At 38.8% G+C, this 27,479-nt stretch overlaps 1 protein-coding gene across 2 annotated transcripts; it reads left to right on the top strand.

The window, feature by feature from the left end:
• TMEM64 (transmembrane protein 64) lies at positions 1–27,479 on the top strand. 2 transcript variants are annotated; one of them, XM_058698508.1, is made up of 3 exons: positions 4–1,006; positions 18,019–18,174; positions 23,620–27,479. In XM_058698508.1, exons 1-3 carry the CDS (start codon positions 209–211, stop codon positions 23,809–23,811), a joined length of 1,146 nt encoding a protein of 381 aa, XP_058554491.1. In that variant the 5' UTR covers positions 4–208; the 3' UTR covers positions 23,812–27,479. The 2 variants fall into 2 exon arrangements, with proteins under 2 accessions (XP_058554492.1, XP_058554491.1); XM_058698509.1 differs by lacking the exon at positions 18,019–18,174 and having other exon boundaries at positions 1–1,006.

Genomic DNA, 27,479 nt, shown 5'->3' with positions numbered 1-27,479 from the left:
CCGGCCGGTGCTGGGTCCAGAGTTTTCACACTCTCCGCCGGACCCGTCCCTCCGCCGCTGAGTCCTTACCCTCACCCCGGGCCGTCTCCTGCCCCCTGAGCGGACGCAGGGAGTCGAGGCAGGGCGTGAGGGGCGCCATGAAGAGCCGCCGCCTGACAGGCCCCGCGGCGGGGGGGCTGGCCGGCTGAGGGCCCGCGCCGGCCGAGGCATGTGGAGCCCCGGCGGGAGCCTGCTCCAGGCACTCCCCCGGCTCCTGCAGCACGCCGCCCTCCTGGGCCGCGCCGAGCTGCCAGCCCGCTGGGCCACGCCGCGGGCGGCGGGCGGGGACGACGCGGCGGATCGCCTCCCTCGCGGGGGCGGGGCGAGCGCGGCAGCGGCGGCGGCGGCTGCCTCCGGCGCCCTGCTCGGCGCCTATCTGGAGCGCCACGGTCCGCCTGCGGCCTCGGAGCTGCCGGCGCCGGGCGGGGCCTTGGCGGGCGGCCCCGGGAGCGGCAGCGGCGGCGGCGTGGTGGTCGGCGTGGCGGAGGTGAGAAACTGGCGCTGCTGCTGCCTCGGCAGCACCTGTTGGTGCCGGAGCCTCGTGCTGGTGTGCGTGCTGGCCGCGCTGTGCTTCGCTTCCCTGGCCCTGGTCCGCCGCTACCTGCAGCACCTCCTGCTCTGGGTGGAAAGCCTCGACTCGCTGCTGGGGGTCTTGCTCTTCGTCGTGGGCTTCATCGTAGTGTCGTTCCCCTGCGGCTGGGGCTACATCGTGCTCAACGTGGCCGCGGGCTACCTGTACGGCTTCGTGCTGGGCATGGGACTTATGGTGGTGGGCGTCCTCATCGGCACCTTCATCGCCCATGTGGTCTGCAAGCGGCTCCTCACCTCCTGGGTGGCCGCCAGGATCCAGAGCAGCGAGAAGCTGAGCGCCGTTATTCGCGTGGTGGAGGGAGGAAGCGGCCTGAAAGTAGTGGCGCTGGCCAGACTGACCCCCATACCTTTTGGGCTTCAGAATGCAGTGTTCTCGGTAAGTGGTATCCCGCTGCCCCCATCCGTTTCCAGGGCTGTTTTCCAGCGGTCTTGTGACGGCCCTGGGAGGGCGCTCCATCAGACAAATGCCAACAGAGAAGTGACATTGACAAACAGGAGTTCCGATCACTTTGCGTCGCACGCTGAGGAATCTTACGCAAATAAAACCGATTTTAAGTCGGGGCCTCAAAGGGACATCTGGTAGAGAAAGAACTACTTCTTTTTGGCGTATAAGTTTGATTAAAAACGAAGAGTCCTTTTAACTTTAAGGAGAAATGAATGAAAATGTCCATGTTATACATTTGCCATCTTATTTCTGTAGCAGCTTTGGCAACAGTCAGGGAGTGACGGCTTCACATTCCTAGCTTTCCCTCTTGCCTGCATAAATGCATCCCGGGTTTTGACTCAAGTTTTTAAGGACACGGGGGCTAAAGGAAGTGTTTGGGTAAACAGTGGAGGGCGTAGCTTCAGACTCCATATTACAGAGTTTCCTAAAATTTGTAGTAGGCCTTTTCTCCATAAAGTATAGTTTGCTTTGGTACAATGCAAAGGGAGAAATCCTCTAGTTCATTTTTCTTTGGAGGAACTTCATTTTGAAATCACTAGGTAGAGGATAAAACAAAATAGGACGTATGACCTTTTACCTAGTGAGCATATATTTTTCTTTATACACACCTACCTTTTTGTTTTGTTTTGTTTTTTTGTCTGATACTCGTATGTTCTGCTTATCCAATTTAGCTTTCTCTAGCTCAGTGCAACTGAGGAATAGGAATACTCCTAGTGAGGAGATCATCCGACTGGAAGAAAGGAAGCCAGTCTTTACAAACTTCATGACTTTGGAACGAATGATTAACTCTCTCTTCCCTTGCTTTCCTCTTTTCTAAAGTGAAGGGGTTGAACTAGATTACTGAGTTCCCCAAATTCAATGATTCAAAACTACAAAGAGTTCATACAGAGATTTCTAGGAACTCAGCCCTTCAGCTTGACTTAAATAAAACTGTATGGAAGTTAAGAGATACAGCATTCAAAACCATAGGGATAGATGTATTTTATATTCTGTTAGTGATTCTGATACATTGTATTGCTTCAAAAACAAATTCTCTCGAAACTTTCTCATTTTGCTTTGTATTAAGAATAATTCCAACCACCCATTCCTAAAAGATAAAACTTGGTATTTTTAGGAGTGTGGTATCCTTTTAAAGCCCAAATGACTTCTGATTCATTTTTGTGAATAATTTTTTATCACCACCAATCGCTCTTAAAGCAATATATAACTTTAACACGCTGTAACCATCAGGTTAAGCAACATGAATAAACTCGCAGTTTATCTAAAGAAAAAAAAAGAATAATTCTAACCAACCTACCCCATTTTTGTGATGAAATTAAGAATTTTTTTTTCTTTTCTTTTTTTAAACGTCTTTTGCAAATCTCATGTTCATTCTGACCAACATCAGCAATGGTTGTAGAATGAAGCTCACGGAGGCATGGAGATAGCTAAGGGGTTTTCTGTGAAGAGAAAGTTTGGTGTTTATGGTGGTTTGATATGTTTTTTGACTTAAATTTTTCCCTTTTACAACAATCTGTAGTATGAAGTATAAACATGGAACTTTGACCTTATGTTGGATAATAATAGATCAAGTGTCCTAAGACTTTGGAAGAGGGTTGGGACTAAGGAACCCGAATAATTTCCTTCTAACGTTTGCTTTGTTCTCCAGTATGGCTTGCATCCTTGTGTGTTTTCTTGTTCACCTACTGTGTGCTTACTATCCTAAGCTCTTCACAACTATTATTTGTAATCTTTAAAACAGCCCTGGAGAATGTGCTTATGCGTATAGTGTAGACTCTTGTTTAATAGTTTGGAGCACAGGACTGGTGCTCTAGAGGCCTGTCGTCTGCATACAGTCTGGTGACCTTGGTCAAGTTGCTTATCCACTCTGTGGTCAGTTCCTTATTTGAAAAATGGGGGAAGTAGTGGTACCTACTTCATAGGAGTATTGAGACCGTTACATAAGGTAAATACATGCAGTAGAGCCTGGCTTAACAAACACATGTTGGTTTTTGTCACCATTACGATTTCATTACCCGAGGGCACCTAAGTACTAAATAAATGGTAAAGTAAAACTCTGCACTATGGTTTGATGATAGGGTCTCAACCCATGGCTCTATTTCTGCATCGCATATTTAGTACGTAGTGTAGTCCTGGTTATATAATGAGGATTCATTATATATTTATTAATTAAAGGTAGGACAGTTTTTTTTTTTTTTATAATGTCTTTTTAAATCTGTGAATAAAAAGTTATAGTTTGTGCTTGGAAATAATTGAACGTAATTATGTAGTTGAAACCACACTTGACAAGGGGCAAGTCTCAAGTTGGTGCTGTGGGTTCAAGAGAAAAGAAGGAAAAAAAGAAAAATGTTCTCTTGAAATAGATATTATTGGCACAGTTTTACTGGGGAAGAGACAGAGGCTCAGCCCTCCAGTGACTTGTTCAGGGTCACTCACCTACCAGGTGGGGAGCTGAGGTTGGGAACCAAGATGGGCTGATAAGGTGCGTTATACTGTAAAATTCTTACTTCTAGCCCTAAGCAGGGTGGGTTGTAGAGCCAGTGGATATAGTCTGTTACTTTCTCTTTGGTCATTTCTGTTATTCTTAACTATCTGCTTTAGTAGTTCTTTCAACCAAAAAGCTTACTGAATTCACCCAGGGTATGTGGATGAAAAGAAAGCTTAGGTTAGACTGATTTTTGCTATAGTTTGACTTTCTCTTCTGCTTTGTATAACATCATTCTACTTCCACCCTCTGTATCCCCATAAACCTCTGACTGCCCACAGCTGCCTGCTTCCCAGGCATATTTCTCTTTTCTTTTTCCCTTCCTGTCTTTTTAAAGATCTTCCTCCCCCCTCTTTCTCCTCTATTCCACTTAAAACTCATTTTCTTAATGTCCATGATTAAAGAAATTTATCTGAGCTTACTTTAAGTGAGATATAGTGATCATGAGAGGCATAGGCTTTGGAAATAGTCCTTGATTAGCCCATGATGAGTTCTGAAGGTTAAATAAGCTAGTGCAGTGAAGGTGGTCTTTGCCTGACACATAGTCAATTCTCAGTCTTTGTTAGCAATTATTATTATTAGTGGTGGAGGTAAGTGGTATTTACATTTTAGAGGCAGAAGTTGATCGTAATGGTTAACATATAGAACAAAAGGGGTTTTCCCTTGCTTTGTGTCTGTTATTAACCATACTTCTTTGCTCTTCCCGTCTGTGCTAAAAAGGGATATGCAAGCTGACCCCCCACTTTTGAAACTGTTGAAATAGGAAAAAAGTACATAACACTCTATAGTATCAATTCTTAGATCATAAGAAATATAATTTCCCAAGTACATATTTAAATTTTTTCCTTTTTAAAAAATGTAGCTATTGTTTTTGCTGGGAAATAGTTAAAGCTCCTCCCTCCCCATTTTTAATGTTGTATCTGTAGTTATTACTGCCTATTAAGAGAGATATATAGACTTATAGTTTATGTGTGCTTCTAACTACTGTTCTTTATGGACACACCTCTAGGGTGAGCATTTCTTTCTTTCTTTCTTTCTTTCTTTCTTTCTTTCTTTCTTTCTTTCTTTCTTTCTTTCTTTCTTTCTTTCTTCTCTTCCTTCCTTCCTTCCTTCCTTCCTTCCTTCCTTCCTTCCTTCCTTCCTTCCTTCCTTCCTTCCTTCCTTTCTTGAGCGCACAAGCGTGGGGGAGTAATAGAGAATCCCAAGCAAGCTCCATGCTGTCTGTGCAGAGCCCCATGCAAGACTTGAACTCTGGAGCCGAACCATGAGATCTTGACCTGAGCCAAAATCAAGAAATAGCTGCTTAACTGACTGAGCCACTCAGGCACCCCTAGGATGAGCATTTCTTACAGCTTCTGTCGGGACAGGCTACATTGTGCGGTAGTGAAAACCCCTCCATCTCAGTAGGTTCAGAATTAAAGGTTTGCTTACCTGTTGACAGATCCAGATTCAGCTCGGTTTGGGGAAGGGGCAGGGAATCTTTGCTTTATGTCACTTTTACCCTGGGATCCAGGCTGACAGAGCCACCCTCTTTCACTTGGTTACTGGGACACAGTGGATTGCCTACTGGGTTTTAAAGCTTTCATCTGGATATAATCCCACTTTTCACTGCCTGAACAAGTTACGTGGCCAGCGCTGATTTCAAAAGAACGATGCGTGTGCCAGGAAGGAGATAAAACTGGGGTGTTTGGGTAGCAGTCTTCATGACTCTGTCACTTGATTACCTCCTCTCTCCCCCACAACTAATCTTGGCTAAACCCTGTGGATTCTGCCTCCTGGACACTTCGGTTTGGCCCACTGCCATCAGTCTGGTTCAGGCGTCTAAGCCTCCTACCTGGTTTCCTTGCCTTTGGGCTAAGGATTTCCAGTTTTTTCTCTCTCCAGAAAAATCTGATTTTGTTACTCCCCTGCAGGAAACTCTCAAGTGGGTTTTCTTTTCCCCTCAGGATAAATTCCAAACCCTCACAGCATACATACCTCTGCAGCCTGTCTCCTGCCATTCCTTGGTTATTAAGTGCCTTTTGATGTGTTAACTTCTTGAATCCCAAGCATTCTAAGAGGTACACATGATATTTCAGATTCAAACAGCAAGTCTTGCCTGTAGCTTTGCAACTTCCAAGTTTTCCTTTTTATCAGTTGCTGGAAAACACACTAGTTCTTAATAGAGAAGGACGGTTGGTGGAGATGTAGAAGGAGCTGGAATCCTAAAAGAGTAAAGCCGTCTAGGAGAAACTTGTCTGTAAAGTTGAAAACTGAAAACATTCACAAGAAGAACATCCCATCCTATATTTAATGAGCATTAGAATGGTCTTGTAAGTTCTGTTCTAAGATGCCCCCTTGGAGACATCTGGACTTTTCTACAGTTTGCAGTTACCTTCTGTGAAATGTCAATTTTAATCCCCAAAATATTATGTGATAATTGGTTGTTATGAGTAACAGAATTCATAATGATACTTGCAGCTGCCAGAAGGGAGATGCTAAAAGTCATTCTCTTTTTTTACTTTGGTCATAGAAAAACTTAAAAAGTCAAAGGTGTGGTAGGTTCCTTTTCTTACATAGTTCCCCATGGGAAATTTTGTTTCCATCATCATTTAATTTTTGAAACCTAAAATAAAAACATGAAGCAAAGCGTGAAAGATTCTCTTATTCATATGTTATATACCACTTTGCAGTTTGCAGAACAAATTTACATACATGATCTTCCTTAATCATTACAGCAGTCCTTTGAGGGGCTATCCTTGCCTAAAAGGTGGAGTGATATAGAGGACAGATATCACACCCTTGAAATCAGACTTGGTCCTGACATTCAGTGTGACGTCTTGAGATACTTATAGTTACTCTTTTGAGCCATACTTTCTGTTGTAAAGTGTGTTTAATAATACTTGTTACGTGATGTGACTAAATACATAGTTTGCTCATTATTTACCATTTCCTTCTCTCTATCCTCTGCATTCCAAAAGGAGGGCATTGAAACTCAGGTTTTTTTTCTTTTGTAATTTAACAGAAATATTTGTATTGCACTTACTAACTGCCAGGCACTGTTCTCACAGGCACATAGTGACTTGTTTGATGCTCATATCAACCCTAAACCTCATCTTACCACTAAGGCAACTGAGATACAAAGTGGCAAAGTAACCCAAGAGCATACAGTTCGTAAACGGTAGTCATGAACTTACCCAGTATTCCATTGTTGTTCCAAGAAGAGCTGAATTTCTCAGAGATTTCTTGGTTCTAGTTTCAGAGCACTTGCCCTGTAGCGCATCACATAAATATTATGGAGGACTTCCCACGTGTCAGGCTCTGGGCACAGTCCTACATAGTTGAATTAGACATCATCCCAGGACTCTACAACAGGGGTCAGCAAACTGTGGTCCCTGACTAGGTCCACTGTCTGATATTATATGGTATACAAACCAAAAATGTTTTTTTCATCTTCTTTAAGTTTATTTATTTATTTGGGGAGAGAGAGAGACAGAGAGAGAGAACTTGCACGCAGGGGAGGGGGGTTGGGGTAGGGTCGGGAGGGGCAGATAGATTGAGGGAGAGAAAGAATCCCAAGCAGGCTCTGCCCTGTTAGTGTGGAGCCTGACACAGGGCTTGAACTCAGGAACCATGAGATCATGACCTAAACTAAAAATAGACGCTTAACTAACTAAACCACCCAGGCACCCCAGGTTTTTTCATTTTTAAATGATCGGAAGCAATATCAAAAGACTATTTTGTGCATGTCAGAGTTACATGAAGTTCAAATTTCAGTGTCTAAATAGTGTTATTGGACTACAGCCATGGTCATTCATATTTATATTAGTTGTGGCTCACTTTTAAGCTAAAATGGCCCAGTTGCAGTAGAGACCCTATGGCCTACAAAGCCTAAAATATTTCTTGCCTGGCATTTTATAGAAAAAGTTTGTATTAGAGCTTCATCAGTCACTGTAATAAAGCAACCATTAAGCTGAGCCCTGCAACTGTAGGAAGAGGCCCTTATGCTCTGCTATGTGTCTTATTTACCTTTGTATTTAACAAAATTAAATATATTTTTTAATAGTGTGGGTTTTTTTTGTTTTTTTGGGGTTTTTTTGGTTTATTTATTTTGAGAGAGAGCGAGAGGGAGGGAGAATCCCAAGCCGGCTTCACTGCCAGCTCAGAATCAGATCTGGGGCTCAGAGTCATGAACCGTGAGATCACAATCTGAGCCAAAGTCGGCTGCTTACCGGACTGAGCCACCAGGTGCCCCTGACAAATTATGTTTTTGAAAACAAAAGCAATAAATATATGTGCACTGTGAGTAAAATGCAAACAAAATAGAAATGAATAACTTAGTAAATTTAAAAGTGCACGGCCTGACCCCTCACCCTGGCTCACTTCTCATTGGAACCATTTTAAAGAAGTATGCGTTAGCTGGGGTGCCTGGGTGGCTCAGTCGGTTAAGCGTCTAACTCCAGCTCAGGTCATGATCTCGCAGTTTGTGAGTTCGAGCCCCGCGTCGGGCCCTGTGCTGACAGCTCAGAGCCTGCAGCCTGCTTCGGATTCTGTGTCTCTCTCTCTCTACCCCTCCCCCGCTTGTGCTCTGTCTCTCTCACTCTCAGAGATGAATAAATGTTAAAAAAAATGTTTTCTCGTCTTAAATTCTTTGTCTGTATCATGGTTATAACCACAGATTCAAGTATAGTTGATGGGTTATGATACTTGTCACTGTACCAGTGTATCTAATGATCCTTTCTTCTCCCTGTTAAAATACACTGATTCACTGCCAGTGGTATAGTTTGGAGGGAATAGAAAGATGGAGATCAGGCTGTATTTTGAAGGAGCTTGGGGTCTGTCTCTGAAGGGTCACATATGGCCAAGTTGACAAATGTGATGCCACCTCAACTCACACCCTTAGGCCCCACAGTACACGGAGTACAACTGGCCATTACTTCCTTGAAACTGTTTGCCCCCTTTGTGCTTTTCTTCAGTTATCTCATCAGTTTCTGTGGTTTTTATGCTTCATCTTTGGGCTTACAATTCACAAATCAGTATCTCTAGCCTACTGCATCTTTTAACACATACTGAATGTCTTATTACCCCTTCCTAGGTAAAAAAAGAAAAAAAAATTCTTTAAAAGCAGACAAGTCTTATTAAAACTTACTTCAACAATATTTCTTTAGCAGTGTTCGTTGTAAAATTTGCAAAGTATAGTAAGTACAAAGAAGAAAACAGTCATTAACATTTTAGTGTTTATTTTTCTAGTCTTTGCCTTGATGGCTGCATGTGCTTTCCTTATATAACATTGTGAGTAAATGTTGTAAATGATTTTTGTGGCCTCTTACTGGATGTAATGAACATTGTGGTTATTAAATTTGGCACAGAATGACAGACAGTGACCACACGGTCAACTATGGTTTTCTATCTTTGTATTTGTATCCCTGCTGAGAGCTGGGTCTTATGTATAGAAGGCATTTGATAAATTTTTGTTGGGTGAGTAAAAATAATTAGCCTATATAGTTTTTCAACTCTATAATAAGATCTTTTTGACTATGTTCCAGAAATTATATGCAGTAATGTATGAGTGTATTTCTTTTCTGGGGAAAGGGTTTAGTGTGTGTGTGTGTGTGTGTGTGTGTGTGTATTAATCAGATTCTCAAATGGATCCGTGACTCTTAAAATATTTAGGAACCATTAAAAACAATTCCTCATTTAGGGACATCAAACTAATGAAAAAGTCTGTGTATGTGAAGATGGCCTCTGCATTGTAAATAGACCTACTGACCTAACCATTTTTGTCAGTAGAAGCCTGTACATTGAAAGCTTCTTCAGCTGTTAGAGTAGGGTCTCTCCTAGCCCCTGCCTTGTTTTTTTCTTTCTGGTAGCAAGACTTTCTCAGTACTTTCACAGTTGCCACTTAACCAGAAGGTCTCAGCCTTGACATTAGTTTGACCTCAGAGATTACTGGAAATGCTTTTAGTATTTATTCAGTGTTCACTTAATAAGTAACTAGTAAGTGTCTAATCTGTGCCCACGGCTGTTCTAGATGCTAGAGTTATCGCAGTACATAACGTAAAGTTCATCCCAAATCCCTTAAGGTGCTTACAGTCTAGTGGAGAAATCGCATTCTGGGTATACTATGGCATACATTTTGCTGATAATTTCCATTTATAACATGATTTCCTTTTGGGGGACAGAGGAAGGTATTCTCAATTTCAGAACAGATGATTACAAGTAGACTTGCATCCTAACCTGTTTAAAAACTGACAATTATTGTAAGTCTCCACATTTATAAAACAGTTCTGATGTTGATATAGTCAGCATCCAATGAACATATATTTAGCACCTGATAATATATAATGGGCATCTTGCTAAAGACTAGAGACACAGTGAAGAATAAAACAGGTCCTTTCTTTACAAAATTTATAGTCTGGGGAAGGGGTGAAGGGCAAACAGATGGTGAAGTCTTCGGTTACTCACTAGTGTGAAGGGGACTGGGGAGTGACAGTGCCTAGTGTCCTGTCAGAGAATTTGAATGCTGTTCCTAATGCAGACCTGGAAGCTTAGGGAAGATTTGCTAGAGACACTGATGACTGTGTAGTGAAAGACAGTGTAGGACTTTTGCCCAAGTAGAGGAGTGGGAGGAGGTGTGAATTTCCTCTCCAGAAGGAACAATGTACAATGGCCCAAAAGAAAAAAAGAGCAAGAAGTGTTCTAAGAACAAGAGAATTTTGATGTGCCTGGAACATAATGTGATTTGAAGCATGAGATAATCAGAGGCTAGGGCGAAAAGCACTTTGCCTGTTGAAAAATGTGAACCTTATTCTGATGGCAGTCAGAGTTAAAGCAGGATTAGACTTGCATTTTTTAAGTTTTTAAAAAAATTATTTTTTTTTATTTTAGAGAAAGAGCAGCTGGAGAGAGGGGTAGAGGGAGAGAGAGAGAAACTCAGGCAGGCTTCACCTCAACGCAGAGTCTGATGCAAGGCTTGCTCCCATGACCCTGGGATTATGACCTGAGCCAAAATTGAGAGTTGGGTACTCAACAGACTGAGCCACCCAGGCACCCCTGCATTTGCATTTTTAAAAGATTTCAGCAGGAATTAGCATAGGTGGTGAGTGCAGGTTAAGTCTGGGTATGGAGACTAGAGAGGAGAGATTGAATAGGAATAGAACAGACAGTAGGTAGATTTCATAGGTATTTAGAAAGTGGAATTGACAAGACAGGGCAAATGAATGGATTTGGGAATGAGGGAGGAATGAACTGTGTGACTGACTTGTGATGTGTCTAGCTAGGGGACACAGGGAGAGGTATTTTGGGAGGGAGGGAAAAGGAAGGGAGAAGGGGCAGTTAATATTTTTTCTTAAACTGGTTTTGAAGTTTTTATATTTCTGGAAGTGAATACTACAGTTGACTCTAAAACAATGCACTGAACCCCGCCCTCCGCTCAAAAATCTATAAATAACTTTTGACTCCCCAGAAAACATAACTTTTAATAGCCTACTGTTGACCAGAAGCATAAGAAGCCAATTCACAAATATTTTGTATGTTATTATATACAAATAATGTTTTATCTACTATGTTCTTACAATAAAGTAAGGTAGAGAAAAGAAAATATTATTAAGAAAATCATAAGAAAGAGAAATGCATTTACAGCATTGTATTGTATTTACTGGAAAAAGTCCATGTACAGGTATACCTGCACAGTTCACACCCTTGTTCAAGGGTCAAGGGTCAAATAGTTGCCATTTCAAACTATTTCTGAAATACTGATAAAGTATTTTGAGGATATATATATGATAAAACACACAGTTTATCAATAAATAGTAATTAGATGAAAAGATTAAACTGTACTCACTTTCGTTTCCTTTGATCATTCCTTTCTTAAAAATTATTTTGGGCCAGATGGCCAACAGGCATATGAAAAGATGCTCAATGTCACTCTTCATCAGGGAAATACAAATCAAAACCACATGGAGATACCACCTCACGCTGGTCAGAGTGGCTAAAATGAACAAATCAGGGGACTATAGATGCTGGAGAGGATGTGGAGAAACGGGAACCCTCTTGCACTGTTGGTGGGAATGCAAACTGGTGCAGCCGCTCTGGAAAACAGTGTGGAGGTTCCTCAAAAAATTAAAAATAGATCTACCCTATGACCCAGCAATAGCACTGCTAGGAATTTACCCAAGGGATACAGGAGTGCTGATGCATAGGGGCACTTGTACCCCAATGTTTATAGCAGCACTCTCAACAATAGCCAAATTATGGAAAGAGCCTAAATGTCCATCAAATGATGAATGGATAAAGAAATTATAGTTTATAAACACAATGGAATACTACTTGGCAATGAGAAAGAATGAAATATGGCCATTTGTAGCAACGTGGATGAAACTGGAGAGTATTATGCTAAGTGGAGTAAGTCAGGCAGAGAAAGACAGATACCATATGTTTTCACTCATATATGGATCTTGAGAAACTTTAACAGAAGACCATGGGGGAGTGGAAGGGGGGAAAAAAAAGTTACAGAGAGGGAAGGAGGCAAACCATAAGAGACTCTTAAATACTGAGAACAAACTAAGGGTAGATGGGGGTGGGGAGAGGGGAAAGTGGGTGATGGGCATTGAGGAGGGCACCTGTTGGGATGAGCACTGGGTGTTGTATGGAAACCAATTTGACAATAAGTTATATAAAAAAATAAATAAAAATAAATATTTTGGGGATTCATGATTTTTTTCTGTATAATATTATTAAATATGTGTTTAATTATAATTTACCTTAATGCAACCTTGTCAATAAAACAGCATCCATGTTGTATAAACCAAGAAAATTCAGGAAAGCATAATTCACTAAAACTAATATTAGATTCATAGAACTGTGGATAAAATTTGAGTTCCTCTGAATACAGTAGATCACGTTTATATTCTTAATTAGATCTATGTCAAGATAGTCTAGGTAAAAATTAGATAAAGTTTCTTAGTGGATTAAATTAAAGCCGGTAAAACCGTTGTATAAATAGCTATAAACTGAAAAAGTGGAGGGGCTTGAGGCAGGGCTGCCTGGCGAGGGTACTTAATATGGTGCCTAAGAGGACAGCAGGCCCTTGGCGAGGGTACTTAGTATGGTGCCTAAGAGGACAGCAGTCCCAGGGTTCCACAAGCAGTCGAGTGATGCATCTGAAAATAGAGGTTCTCTTACTGTCAGCCCCAAACGTAAGTCGGCTCTTGCTCTTCAGAGTTAAGCATTTTTTTTCTTTTTCTGTTTTTTTTTGGTTGTTGTTGTTTTGTTTTTTCCTTCTCAGGTGGGCTGTTTGTTTTCAGGATCTATTTGGTATAAGGGAATGTTCTACATTAACCCCCACTGGCCCAGAGAAGTGAATTACATCCCCAAGTAAAAGCCCAGTACCTTAAAAAAAAATTTTTTTTTAATGTTTATTTATTTTTGAGACAGAGACAGAGCATGAACGGGGGAGGGTCAGAGAGAGGGAGACACAGAATCCGAAGCAGGCTCCAGCCTCTGAGCTGTCAGCACAGAGCCCGACGTGGGGCTTGAACTCAAGACTGTGAGATCATGTTGTGAGCCGAAGTTGGATGCTTAATCGACTGAGCCACCCAGGTGCCCCAGTACCTTTGGGAATAAGAATGCATAGGATCACCTGGGTGGTTCAGTTGGTTAAGTATCTGACCTTGACCTCGGCTCAGGTCATGAGCTTGGGGTTCCTGAGTTCAAGCCCCGCAGGAATGCATATAGTTTTATGGTGCTTCCAGAGTATTAAAAGCATGGGAGGATGGCAGCCAAGTAACATTCACCATCCCTAAAACTCTTACTGGAGTATTTATGATCATAGAAACCGACTAATAGGACAACAATGGCATCCTAGGTTGAGATTTCTAGGAGTTCTTTGGAGTAGGAAAACAATCTTGAGCCAAGATCCCAGGATATTATAGATAGGAATTCCAATGGAAATATTCTGGGCTCACATTTAATGTCTTTCTGGCAAGTAGGACAAGCAGACAGATTTTTAAGAAGCTGGTGGATAAGAACTTATTGAGAGAAGTTTGGATAGGTCTCTTTGGGAACAAGTATTTTCACTTTATTATGATTTTCAAAGAATGGAGCTAGATGCAGATTCTGAGTAACATCTTAGCATGTAGGAAATGCTGTAGTACAATAATCTGGAACCTGTTTAACTTAATGAGTTAGTAATAGTTAAAAAAACTGTGTGTGTGTATGTGATTGTGTTGCTGTTCTGGTTAAATTATTTGACACTCCAGCAACATTGTTTACAATGATTAGCTGAAATTTTTTGCTTTCTTTGGATATACATCTTTTCAGAAAGGGCATGTATATGAACAATAACACTTGCTTTTTCCCTAGGATGAGGTTTTGTCAAAAAAGGGTTTGATGAACTTTGATTTCTGCTTTGGACAAAGGAGTAAAGAGTTGAGTTGCAGAGTTGTTTCACATTTATGAGATCTGTTCTTAATATCACCATTTGGATATTACTGATGTCCTATCTGAATGTCAGTTTTGCATTTTAGAGAAACTTCATTACTTCATTAAGTCTTCATTTAAAGACTATGGACTAAAGCTTTGCATTCTGACATTTTGGGAATTGAAATATTTATTTTAAAGACAAATTTCGGGGCACCTGGGTGGCTCAGTTGGGTAAGCATCTGACTCTTAGTTTCAGCTCAGGTCATGATCTCATGGTTCTGTGAGTTCAAGACCCACATCAGACTGCGCTGACAGTGCAGAGCCTGCTTGGGATTCTCTCTCTGCCTTTCTCTCTCTCTCTCTCAAAATAAATAAATAAACTTTAAAAAAGTAAGATAGCTTCCAAAACATGCAATGTCATCTTATTAACTGCAGTATCATAGTTTTTGTGATTCATTTTTTTGTCATATTTACTCATTTTATATATTTGACACGTTTATTGTAAGAAAGGTCTCTGTTCCTATAAGTACTCCAAACTGACAGAGGAACCTTTCTTCACCCCATTCACATCATTCCTTGACTATACATTCCCCAGTACTTTTCTACTGGGTACAGACTTACTTCTCTTTTCCCTCCGGGCTCCTAACAAGTATCACCCAAGTATTTGTCCTGTACAGGCTTCCCTTGCGTGTGCTCTGTACACAATCCAAACCTCACTGCCAACTTCACTGATACATTCTGTACTTTCTGTATCACATTTCCTTGTTCGTTCTCTTCTTAGAACGCCTTAGCTTCCTCATCCCACCTATCTCTGCTTGCCAAACGCATATTTAGGTTTCAGAGTCCATTTTGAATGCTGCTTTTTTTTTTTTACATGGTTGCCCTTTGGCCCCTATTCCTGCAGCTCATACTAATCCCTGTTTACTCTTTAATGCTTCACACAGTCCTTCTCAAACCCCCCTTCCTGGGATAGTTGATGTGTCCTTGTCAGTTTGTAAATCCTTTGAGGTAGAAGTTGTACCCTACTTTCTGTCCCTTGCAGGCACCTACCGGAACATCTTGGCCTGGGCAACATGGAGTCAGTGATTGTTTAGTTGAATTGTTAACCAGTCACTATGGTATTCTTTCCAGACCAGCAGTGGCACGTCTCCAGTTAATGATCTGTGCATAGAGATGAATGTAGCTTTACTGAAAATAGGACTTACAGGATTATTAGATTAGATTGTAGTTAGACTAGCTGTAGGTTACTCTTTTAACATATCAGATCTTCACATTAGCAAATAGAAGTTTAGTAAAGTGGCCAAAAACTTTCTTACATACAAGTAAACCGAGATGGGGCTATAGAAAAGTTACTCCCGGGGCGCCTGGGTGGCGCAGTCGGTTAAGCGTCCGACTTCAGCCAGGCCACGATCTCGCGGTCCGTGAGTTCGAGCCCCGCGTCAGGCTCTGGGCTGATGGCTCGGAGCCTGGAGCCTGTTTCCGATTCTGTGTCTCCCTCTCTCTCTGCCCCTCCCCCGTTCATGCTCTGTCTCTCTCTGTCCCAAAAATAAATAAAAAACGTTGAAAAAAAAAATTAAAAAAAAAAAAAAAAAAAAAAAAAAGAAAAGTTACTCTCAAAATTAAAAGCAGGAGCAACCACAACACAAATGCTTAGAGATAAATGAATAAGAAATGTATAATATGTGAATAAAACCATCAAACTTTAGTAAGAGATGTGAAAGGTTTTGAATAATTATAGACACATTTCTGGATAAGAATATTGAATATTCTGGGGATTTCAGTTCTATTCAGATTAATTTAGAAATTTACCTCAATCCCAGTAGAAAATTTGCTGATTTTTTTCTTTTTGAATGATAGAATGGTCCTAAAATGTATCTGTAAAAATAAATAGGTATGAATAGTTATGGCATTTTTAAAAAGAAGACTAATAAAGGGGTTTGCAGGATAGGGAATTCTGTATCCAGATATTAACTGATAGTCTTTACAACAATCTGGTTTCAATATAAGATTTAAGATGTCAGTGGATAGTGTTAGAGCTCCCAGTAGACCCTTTTACATATAATTACTTTATTTGTTATAAAGTAAACATCACAAATCAGAGGAGAAGTTATTAATTATTCAATAAGTAATGCTAGGAAAACTGGCTACTGGAGAAGGGGAGGAATAAGGCTGTATCTTCACCTTTAATTAAATTCCAGAAGGAATAAGTGGTAAATGTTAAAAAGGAAAATAGAATCAGAAGAGAAATGCAGGTAAAAAAAAAAATAAATCTAAAAAGACCTTTTAGAGCTAAAAAAAAAAAAAAAAGGAAAAGTCAGAGGAAAAGATAGGTAATATTTGATTATACAAAAATTATGAAACATTTGTATGTCAAAACATAAAATTAAAAGATAAGGAATACTTTAGAGGAAAATGTTTGCCAAATATAATGGACAAAGGTTGCCCATATATATGAAGAGCTCTTATGAATAAATAAGAAAAAAATTAACATTCCAGTAAAATTGGGCAAATATGAACAAGGAAAGCCATAAAAAATGCAAACAGAAAAATGTATATTTAAAACTAATATTAATATATATTAAAATGTATAGATTAAACAATCATAAAATATTTTTACCCCATCAACTAGGAAAGATTGAAGTTTACTACTTAAAGTTGGTAAGAGTGTGATGAAATAGACATACTTAAGCATTATTTATTGATAGATATGTAAATCAGTGTGAACTTTTTTGGAAAACAGGTTTTATTGTTAGATCCAGTAATTCTACTCCTAGTGATGCATCCTAAATAGTGGAGATACATATTGTATTAGTCATTTCTTCCTGTATAACACTCCAAAAAGGGGGTGACTTAAAAATAAGCATCTATTATCTCAGAGTTTCTGTAGCTTGGGAATTCCTGTGCAGCATAGCTGGGTGCCTCTGACTCAGGTTTCTTTCACAACCTTGCAATCAAGGCGTTGGCCAGGACTCTAGTTATCATAAGGCTTGGCTGGGGGAGAATCTGCTTCCAGGCTCACTCGTGTGGCTGTTGGCTGGCCTCAGGTCTTTGCTAGCTGTGGCCTTGAGGACCCTAGTTCCTTGCACATGGCGCTCTCCATGGAGCTACTTACCTGCTAGAGGGACAGCTGAAGGTCCATTCTTTTTGCAACCTAATCTTGAGAGAAACATCTCCTCACTTCTGCCATAGTCTGTTTGCCAGGAGTAAGTACTAGGTCCAACTCACATTCTAGGGGAAAATATCACATAAGGGCATGAATACCAGAGGACGAGTTTTGTTGGAATATTTTAGACACTCCCACACAGGTTAACATACAAAGGTTTGCATCGGAGTGTTTTTTTTTTTTTAACTTATAATAGCAAAAATATAAATACATAATCACATATACACAAAGAAACAAATAAGGAAGCAATTGAAATATTCCATAGCAGAAGAATGCTTAAATTGTACCATATCCACACAGTGGTAGTATAATCGCGTAGTAATCATCATGTCTACCTTTTCGAGAGTCAGTCCCGTGCTAGGCATTTGCTCCTGACTGTACTAATATTTCTGATCCCGACAATAACCATGTTATTACCTTCAGGTCACAGCTGAAAATGCTGATTCTCAGAGACAGAAGAGTTCATTGAATTCTCAGCACCGGCATGCCATCATAAGGTTATCTGGCTTCAGAGTCCAGTAACCACACTGCCGTTGAAACACGCTTATGAAGATTTCTAATGACATGAGGAAAACTTACAAATCTGTTTTTACAGAGTGATCCGCGTGTGTGCACATTTTATTTACATCAAAGAAAAAGATTGTCACAAATGTTATCTTTTAGTGGTAGAATCATGGAATATTAAAATTTTTCTTTAAACTCTTATTTCATTCTCAATCTACATTCTACACGTATACCCTTTATAATCATTTTAAAAAATGAGAATACTTTGTAAAATATTTCAGCTCCTTCTACTCCCAAGGAAAAACCATTAGCAAGACTTGTACACACAGTTTTATGTAAAATTGAAATTTTACTTGATAACGAATCATTCCCTTTAATCTGCTCTTCTAGATTACTGATCTCTCCTTACCCAACTATCTGATGGCATCTTCGGTTGGACTGCTTCCTACCCAGCTTCTGAATTCTTACTTGGGTACCACCCTGCGGACAATGGAAGATGTCATTGCAGAACAGAGTGTTAGTGGATATTTTGTGTTTTGTTTACAGGTGAGTTTAAGGCTAAGGGTTCTCTCTCTCTCTCTCTCTCTCTCTCTTTTTTTTTTTTTTTCCTTTTTGTATGGCATTGTTTATTTTAAACCTAACAGATTTCATTGAGAATGATTTAAGAGAATTTTTCCTTTTTATTTCTTTTCTTGTTCTTTCAATCATACTTCATATTTTTACAACATTTACATTTTAACTGTGGATATATGGAAGTGTATAGAACTGAACTGATGCTTCTTAAAAATTCTCTTAAAACAAAGGGAATGACAAAAATAGGGTTCTTTTTGTAGTGATTTTCAGTCATCACTCTATTTCGAGTGTTTGTGAAGTGTTGTTAATACTATGTTTCTGAAGATAATTTTAGTGGGATTTGGTAGGGTTGGGTTTTTATCTGACTTTATCTTCAAATTATTGAACTCTCTAATTGGTATTTTTAAAAAATATACTGGCAATGTAATTTTTTTCCTAGTACAATTTGATGTAGAAAAAAATGGTTTTTTTTTTAGAAAGGATTGCTTTATAAAAGTGTCTGAAGTATTCCATTAAAAATTCAAGTAAGATTTGCATAATGGATTATTATTACCATGCAAATTGTAATATAGTTTAGGGTGATACAATTCCATATAAAAGGTTGATAAAAGAAAGAAATCCTGTTATGTAGGCACATTTATTCAGTGCCTTTAAGTTGCAACGGGAAGAGTTCAAAATTCATTTCGTTAGTTGTGCTGTATTTGCTTCCTGAGATTTATGAAAATATACAATCACCAAAATTTTTGATGGTTTAGTAAGACGATGATAATAACTTTTGAGAGCTTTATATGCCATATATTTAAGCTCATTTAATCCCTACCAAAACACTAGAAGGTATGTCCTTTTCTTATGTCCAACTAATTGCGTACATCTCTCCCCAACTCTTCGCGACATCAGCAGTGGCAGGAATATTTATACTATGGAAAATAGCAGGTGCTCCAAATCAAGACTCCTACCTCTGATCTCCAAGAGCTAGTTTATCAGCACACCAGTAGATAGTGATTTGTCCAGAGTCTCAGCTCCAAGGGGTTGGACCAGGACATGAACCAAGGTAGTTGGCCGTGGGAACCATGCTCATAGCCAGGACGATAGGTTACAGAGCAGATAACACTGAGATAGCCAGCTTATCTTCCTGGTCTCTTCACTTGCTAGGTTTAATTTATAGTTATTAAATATATGCTAATCATATTACAAATTTGCTTTTAGCATTATTCTTAACTTTTAAGTTACTATAGTAAAAATACTATGATAAATAAAGCCAGAGTTGATTTTCTTTGTGCTTATGTAGAAGTTTAGTAAGTCCAGAAATATTTACATTGAGCTATAAATAAAGCTTATCAATTGAATGGCTTACTTTAAGAAAAAATTTATAACATTTTTCCTATTCGGGAATCCATTTTGTTTTTACTTGTTTGTACAAAGTGATACATATGTACATATATACACACACACACACACACACACGCATGATATATATATATCATGCGTGTGTGTGTGTGTGTGTGTGTATATTTTAAAGAACCTGAATGACAGATTTTTAAAAAGTTTTTTTAAATATTTATTTCACTTTGAGAGAGAGACACACAGAGTGTGAGTCAGAGAGGGGCAGAGAGAGAGGGAGACACAGATTCTGAAGCAGGCTCCATCCAGGCTCTCAGCTCTCAGCACAGAGCCTAACATGGGGCTCAAACTAATGAGCCGTGAGATCATAATCTGAGTTGAAGTTGGACACTTAACCAACTGAGCCACCCAGGCACCCCATGAATGATAGATTTTTTTTAAGTTTATTATTTATTTTGAGAAAAAGAGAGAGAGTGGCTGCAAACAAGGGAGAGGCAGAGAGAGAGAGAGAGAGAGAGAGAGAGAGAGAGAGAGAGAGAGAATCTCAAGCAGGCTCCACGCTGTCAGCACAGAGCCCAATGTGGGGCTCAAACTCACAAACCGTGAGATCATGACTTGAGCTGAAATTAAGAGTCAGAGCCTAACCAAGTGGGCAACCCAGCTGCCCCTGAATGATAGATTTTTTTTAGCATAGATTTAAGCACATTTTATATTTTTTTTTAGTGTTCTGAAAATGAGTAACCCATTCGAAATACCTTTTTTCCCATTACATTATGTTTGAGTAATTAGAATTGGTCATTATCAGTTTTCATAAGTTTTTCATTATTTGATACTTTGTTTCTATGTATCTTAGTAAATCACTCAACTATAATTAGTGGAGTTATAATAGAACAAAGTAGTTCATGCATTTGTCAGTAGTGCTTCTAAAAATATAGGGTCTTGTTTTTTTCCAACAACTGCTTACCCCTTTGAGTTGACAAATTTCAGCTTAGGCTACAAGACAGGGGGGAAAGGCAAATATTTTTTAGCCCAGACGTTTATAAAAACAACAAGGATTTCATTCAGCTGACAAAAGAACACAGAATAAAACAAGAGGGAAAAGAAGTCCGCGTGAAGAGGGAAACTAACATGGGAACAAAGGATGAAGCTTAGGTTAAAGTTAGTAGAGTAAGTGTATTCGTGAGGTTTCTCATATTTGCTAGAAATAAGTCACTCGTCTGCCTCTGAGCTTTATAGCCACCTAAATAGAATCCACAGCGTCTGTAAAATTAAAGCAATACAAAATAGATGTTCAGAGGAAGGAACAACTATTTCTTGTACAAAAATCCAACTTAAGATGCTGTGGTCTTGCAATTCAGTTACTCTTGTCCATGCCCTGTATTTTTCGGTTTGCCCACCGGCCAAAACCCTGGATGAATCCAAGTTTTGGTGTGTTTTGCACCTGTTGTTTCGGGGGAAGTCATACAACCACATTGGTAATATTTAATTCATGATTGCAAAACTTCTGGTTTCTCAGTATTTCCCCATAGCTCAACTGTTTCCTTTGTCTTCCCACCCCCCGTTTCCTCAATGACTATGGCAAACCTATCTTCACTCCTCGTAATTTTGGCTCCTGTCCCCACTTTCCACTTCATTCTCAACAGATTACCTTTCTTGATTAACAGAAAAATCAGAAGACTTCAAGTGGGAAACCCCTCAATTTCCATCTAAGAAATCTACTAACTGGTATTCTGCTCATGCTCTCAGCCTGCTCTCTAGTTGACGGTGGAGGAGATGCCTTTCTGTGGAAGGCTGGTCCTTTTGTTTGTGTTTGATTCTTTTGTGTTCATAAGGAAACTTTATAAAACAGGTTTTTGTTCCATTTTTTTTTTTTTTTACTCTTTAATAAGGTAGTATGTTAGGGAAAGAATCAGCACATATTGCCAGGCCCTGGGTCTACAAGGGCATCTGGGGAAAATCCCATGTAAAGATTTTACCCTCACTGGAAACCTGAAAGAGTTTTTCACTAGATCTAAGCCTACTTTCTGTGGCTGTTATCATTAATTTTGTCAAAATCAGATATACTTTCCAGTTGTCATCTGACTTGAACTCTCAGCAACCTAAGATTCTTTTTAAAACGCTTTCTTCCCTTAGCTGTTTTGATTTTTTTTTTCCCCACGTGCTTGGTTCATTTGTCAGCATCTCTTCTTCTTTGCACCCCACAATTGATATTCCTCAAGATTCTAGCCTAAGTTTTGTGTTCTTACTCTGAAAACTCTTCTTCCTGGAAATGCAGTTATTACGGTGGCTGCTATTAGGTTTATTTGCGTAAAGACTCCCAAATACACGTCTTCAGCTCAGCCTTCTTTCTAAGCTCTGGACCCATTCACTGCACTGCCTTGGATATCCAACAGGCACCTCAAATCCAGCACGTCTGAGGCAGAGCTCAGCAGCTCTCCCGCACCCTCCCCAAGTCAGTTTTCCACATCTTTCCATGGTGTCACCATAACACTGATAGGTGTCAAACTTACATATCAGTTAGTATATCTTGTTTTTTTAGGAGAGCAAATACAGCATTTGAAGGCCCACCTTTAAAATACCTAATTTGCTCAGAATTATGGGGCACCTCGGTGGCTCAGTTGGTTAAGCATCTGACTTGGGCTCAGGTCATGATCTTGTGGTTCGTTAGTTCAAGCACGCATTGGGCTCCATGCTCACAATGCAGAGTCTGCTTGTAAGTCTCTCTCTCTCTCTCTCTCTCTCTCTCTCTCTCTCTCTCTCTCTGTCTCTCTCTGTCTCTGTCTCTCCCCCTCTCCCTCTCTGTCTCCTTCCCTCTCTCTGCCCCTCCCCTGCTCTTGCTCTCTCTCTCTCAAAATAAATAAATAAGCTTAAATAAGAATTTTATTGAGTACTGGATACCCATTTATTAGTGCCCCCCCCCTTGCACAAGTTCCAAGTTCCCCTCGCTAACCCACCCTCACTATGCTCTGCCTCGGCACTTCCCTCACTACCCTCAATGCTTCTATTTAGAATACTTTTCCCACAAAACTGTTAAAATTATGGATAGGCTTTTATTTTATATCATGTTATATTTTAGGGTCACTATGGTTAGAGTAGCCTTTGAACTTCTTTGAAACTTACTGGGACATTAAAAATTACCTGTCCTAACCTCGTTGCCTGAGAATATTTGCTCCAAATTCGAAAGAACTGACTTACAAATGAAGTTTGGAATAAATACCGTTTAGAAGATATGTACTGCCTAGACATTCTGATGAACTGTATATAGAATGTTAAAGCACATTAACATATAAAGAGGGACCACAGGTTCCTATAGGACAGTGGGAGAAGCCTCCCTAGTGATGTGAAATCACATCACTAGTTGAGCGGTCAAGTCAAGACTAGCACCGGATTTTGATTTCAATGCGTTTTTTCATAGCCCTTTGGCATTTTTTTCTTGATCATCATGTTTTCCTTTGTTTTTGCTTTTCCTTAAGTACAGACAGTTTCATGTTCATGATCTCTTGTTAATTTCTTTTGAAGTTTATTGACATTTCACTTTTTTAAAGCGGTTCATAATATTTTAAAGTTTGGCTGCACCAGATAGTTCATTTGTAAATGGTAGTGCTTCTCTCTAAGTGGGCTTGGGAATACCTGTGGACATTTATAGTCCTGCAAAGATATATTACATTAATTACATTAATAAAGTTTAGCCAGCTATTGCCTCTATTTTAGACTTTTTTGTTTTGTTTTGTTTTTTTATTTTATTGTTTTTATTCCTTGAAGGAAGCTGTTTGGTACCAGGAGACGAGTTTGACTTGTATCAAGCAAACATCATTTATATGGACTAAAAAGGATGTATGCGTGCTAGCCTGATATCCTCTGATGGTTACTTCTAGATTTCAGCCCTCTCTTCCCAGTTGAAGCAGCCAAGGAAAGAATGAATGGAAACTCTGTGTAACCCATTTAAAAATCTTACCTGACCATATTGGAGAGGCATCCCGTTTGAAACATTTCTAAGCCAAATATTTATGGGATTTATTTCTCCATGTTTTTCTGTGTAAAATATGATTAACTGTCATGTTTTATTTTTGTCCACAGATTATTATAAGTATAGGCCTCATGTTTTACGTAGTTCACCGAGCTCAAGTGGAACTGAATGCAGCTATTGTAGCTTGTGAAATGGAACTGAAAACCTCTCTGGTTCAAGGCAATCAACCAAATACCAGTGGCTCTTCATTCTGCAACAAGAGGACCCTAACATTTTCTGGAGGTGGAATCAATATTGTATGACTCTAACAAAATGTGTGATTGTTGAGAGCTAGTGTGCTGTCCAAGGTCTAGTGGTCACCTTACTAGTGGGCAGAGACAAGTTCTAATTGCATTACGGCACAAACAAAACTGACTCGTTTTTAAATTGCACAGTTTTTTTAAAGGAAGAATCATTTTCTGGATATGTAAGTGTAAACGTAGATGCAAATTTGGGCTGCACCTCTTTATCGTTTATTATGCCCGCAATGGCCTATAGGTCTGCACTTTAGTGTTTTTTAATTGTTTTCTTTCTGGGTACTTACGAACAAAGAAATAACCCAAATATTTTTCTGCTTAGTGTCTTTATTTATAAAGTCCCTGAGTAGTTGTTTGCATCTTCCCTACTTACAATGATGAGTAGAAGTATGTAATTTTAAATGTATGACATTATTTAGGTGTTCTTTGTCCTTTCCAGAAAAGATAATGTTTTGTTTGGTTTTGTTTTGTTGTTTTAAGAGGGACCACTTTGCTTCCCTTTTCTTTACTAGTTAGAATATAGACATTAACTTTGGGTTGAATGTATTTTTTCAAGCATCATTGCAGGGCCATTTACACCTATTCACACAAGCTTAAATCCTACATTGTGGGACTGAAGTGCTCTTAAGATACCTTTTTATTTTCACTGTGTAATATGCAAGGCAAAAGGGAAATTATTTAATGGATGGTGGCTCAAATTAGAACTCAAGTTCTAATTCCATTACATTGGCTTTACGCTCATTAGATCTTTCATCAAAGGGCTGTCCCATTGCAGTCTTACTAAAAAGTTTGAGTAAAGTAAATTTCTTTTTCTTTTTGTATTCATCATTAGGCTTTGAGATAAAGATCTACTCTTTTAAAATGATGGGCTTTCCATCATTAAAGATGTCACTCAGGTGGCCTTGTTTGATCAAATCGCCTTTTTAAAAAACCAAGCTTTAAAATCATGTTTATAATACCACCGAATTACATATATATTTGTCCCCATAGTCTTCAGCTTTAAAACTATAAATGCAATATCGACTTAATACCCAAATTTGTATTATTTGCCCTACTATAACGTAGGTTTATTTTGTTTGTTTTTTGGTACTTGTTTTTCTCTGATAAGACTCAGGAATTCTGAAATGTGAAATTAAGTCTCAATTCTTTCTCTTGTAGCATGAATTGAGTGTATTTATTAATAGCACTTAGGAGTATAGCATACAGTAATTTGGCATATGATCCGTATGACATATGTAGTATTCATTTATCATCTTATGTTTTTAAAATGGTTTAATTGTGAACTTGATTAGGTTTTTACAACCCAGATTATAGACATGAATGCACATTTTCTGGTTGGTGTCTTTTTTGGCTGTGAAGAGTCTACCTTATCAGAGACCTCCCATTTGCCTTTTCCTCAGGGTAAAACCTTTGCCCTGATTTACTAAAGTGCAAAAGAGTTCTTTTGGGAGCAGGTTATTCTAGTCTTATGCTAGAGAATGCATTGCATTTAATCATTTTAATGCATAAGTTTTTTGCCCTATTGCAGTCATAATTGTTTTCCTTTCCCCTATAACGCATACATTTTCTCACCTTTGGGTAATGGTGAAGTTCACTTACATGTTGATGCCAAGAAGACCTCAGTGCAAGTGATCTTAGAGGCACCTGGGTCTATAGTACTTAATTGGCCTCTAGTCTTTCTTTCATTGATAGAAAAAAATATATATGATGCTGGAATATTCTTATTCTTTTTTTAAATCCTAATTACTTGTTTAGGTGTTTTTATTTTTTAAAAGAATTTGTTTAATAATCCCAGTGAACAATATGTTTGATCTATTCTTTTCTAACTTGACAATATTTTTCTTGTGCTTCTTGTTTGTTGGTTAGTTTTTGTTAAAGGAATCATTTAAGATCACTACTTTCATACTTGTGTTACACTTCATGTATTTTGAAGTGCATTTATTTACTTAGCATTTTGTAACTTGAATAATTTCACCAAATGAATCCCTTTTGGTAGTTTGTAATGAGTTCTTCCAGTTGTTGCATTTTGTTTCATACTTAAATATGTAAAGGTAGAAGAGAAATAAATTTTCTGTATTCTGCCCATCATAATTTTATATAATAAAATCATCCATTTTTACTTAAAATAGTATGGTTTTACTGTTTCTAAAATACTAATCTAAAGCTGCAGTTTTCCTTTTCTTCATTATTTCTGGCCTCCAAGTAAACAATAATCCATTATATTCATGCCATTTGCCAGCTGATTTTTGGTTACTGGGTTTTAGATGTGCTCTCTAAAAGTTGTACGAAGTATTGCCATGCCTTATTCACTCCATCTTTAACCCCGCATCCCCGATTTATGGCAGCAACAAGTTTCTCCCGGATCTTTTTATGTTGCCCAAATAATGCCTCCAGTCATACAGTGTGTGTGTTTGTAAAATAAAATTTTTTTGATTTCTCAAACTGCAGCATAGAGTTGCTTTATGCACATAAAAAAAAAAAAGCATACAATATACATAATTTCTAAATCTGATGAAAGATACACTCTATTTTTGGTTCTTTGGACCTTTCCCCTAGTTTTCCATACTTTCTGGTTTATTGTTAATGATTTTGTGTATTCTGCCAAATTTTGTCATGTGGACTATTTTAAAACAGCACCTCTTTTTAAAAACAGGTACATAATTAAACGTGCTTTCATGTCCATTTTCGTTTGATCATATGATTTGTGAAATACGTTGAAATCTGTACTCTGGTTTATGAAAATACCAGAACCCAATCTCTGTCATTAGAATGTGTGTTTTGAGTTTGTGTTCAAGAGTGACTGTGTGGGTTTGTTCCCCATACTCTTGTTTTATGTACTTTGTAACCAACTGCAAACCTTGCTAAGATGATTTTGCTTTGATAGGGTCAAATATATGACTATGAAACATTTCCCTCCTTGAGAGGCTAAGTTCACTAGTAACTCTTCCTTGTTCTTGCTGTAACTGAGCTAAGTGGTATAGCTACAAGCATTTCCCGGCGTTTCTGTGTGTGTTAATGTGCAATGCTGATTTGGACTGTTCTTGGGGGAAGGTGCTCTGGCTTATTTATGTATTTGTGGGACTAGCTTTACAATGCTTGAGAAAGCAGCTAGGTATGTGCCGGGTGATACAGGTAAATCCTTAGATGCATGGTAAACTAAATCTGTGCTATTCAGAAGCAAGTGGCATTTGCAGAGAAGAAGAAAAGTATATGAGGACCTCAGGAATAGTGATACTGACCTAGGTTGATGACTTTGGTGATGGAATCAGAGGCCACTCAGGGTATCAGAATGATGGTCAAAATAACACTATCTGGTTTTCAGATTAGATGTTGCTAATTTCTGTTATAATTAGCTATTTAGAAAATAATTTTTTTAATGGTCATCTCTTTAATTTTAAAAGCCTTTAAAGAAGGGAGAGGAATCTGTTCCACAGGATATTTGAAACTCAGGAGTTCTAATAACCTTGCATATTGAACATAAACTATTCATTTATTTCACAACTAAATTATAACATGGTACTTCTGAATTGCAAAGTAATTGCTGCAAACTATTTTCTATGGTAGCTGAAGATTTAAAATCGATCATTCTAAAGGTGAATCAGTAAAATCTCTTGATAATTGATACCCTAGATCACTTGTGTGCCTGAGAAAATAAAAGGTAATGTTTTATCTTC

Source organism: Neofelis nebulosa, chromosome 14, assembly GCF_028018385.1.
Source record: "Neofelis nebulosa isolate mNeoNeb1 chromosome 14, mNeoNeb1.pri, whole genome shotgun sequence".
NCBI classification, from domain to species: domain Eukaryota; kingdom Metazoa; phylum Chordata; class Mammalia; order Carnivora; family Felidae; genus Neofelis; species Neofelis nebulosa.
The sequence above is the reverse complement of the archived record's forward strand: the minus strand, read 5'-3'. Positions and strand labels throughout refer to the sequence as shown.

Bases quoted from the DNA above. Each gene is read 5' to 3' on its own strand.
- TMEM64 (XM_058698508.1), top strand. From the start codon at position 209: ATGTGGAGCCCCGGCGGGAGCCTGCTCCAGGCACTCCCCCGGCTCCTG. The intron at 1,007-18,018 runs GTAAGTGGTATC...CTGCTCTTCTAG, and splicing joins TTCAGAATGCAGTGTTCTCG to ATTACTGATCTCTCCTTACC. The intron at 18,175-23,619 runs GTGAGTTTAAGG...TTTTGTCCACAG, and splicing joins ATTTTGTGTTTTGTTTACAG to ATTATTATAAGTATAGGCCT.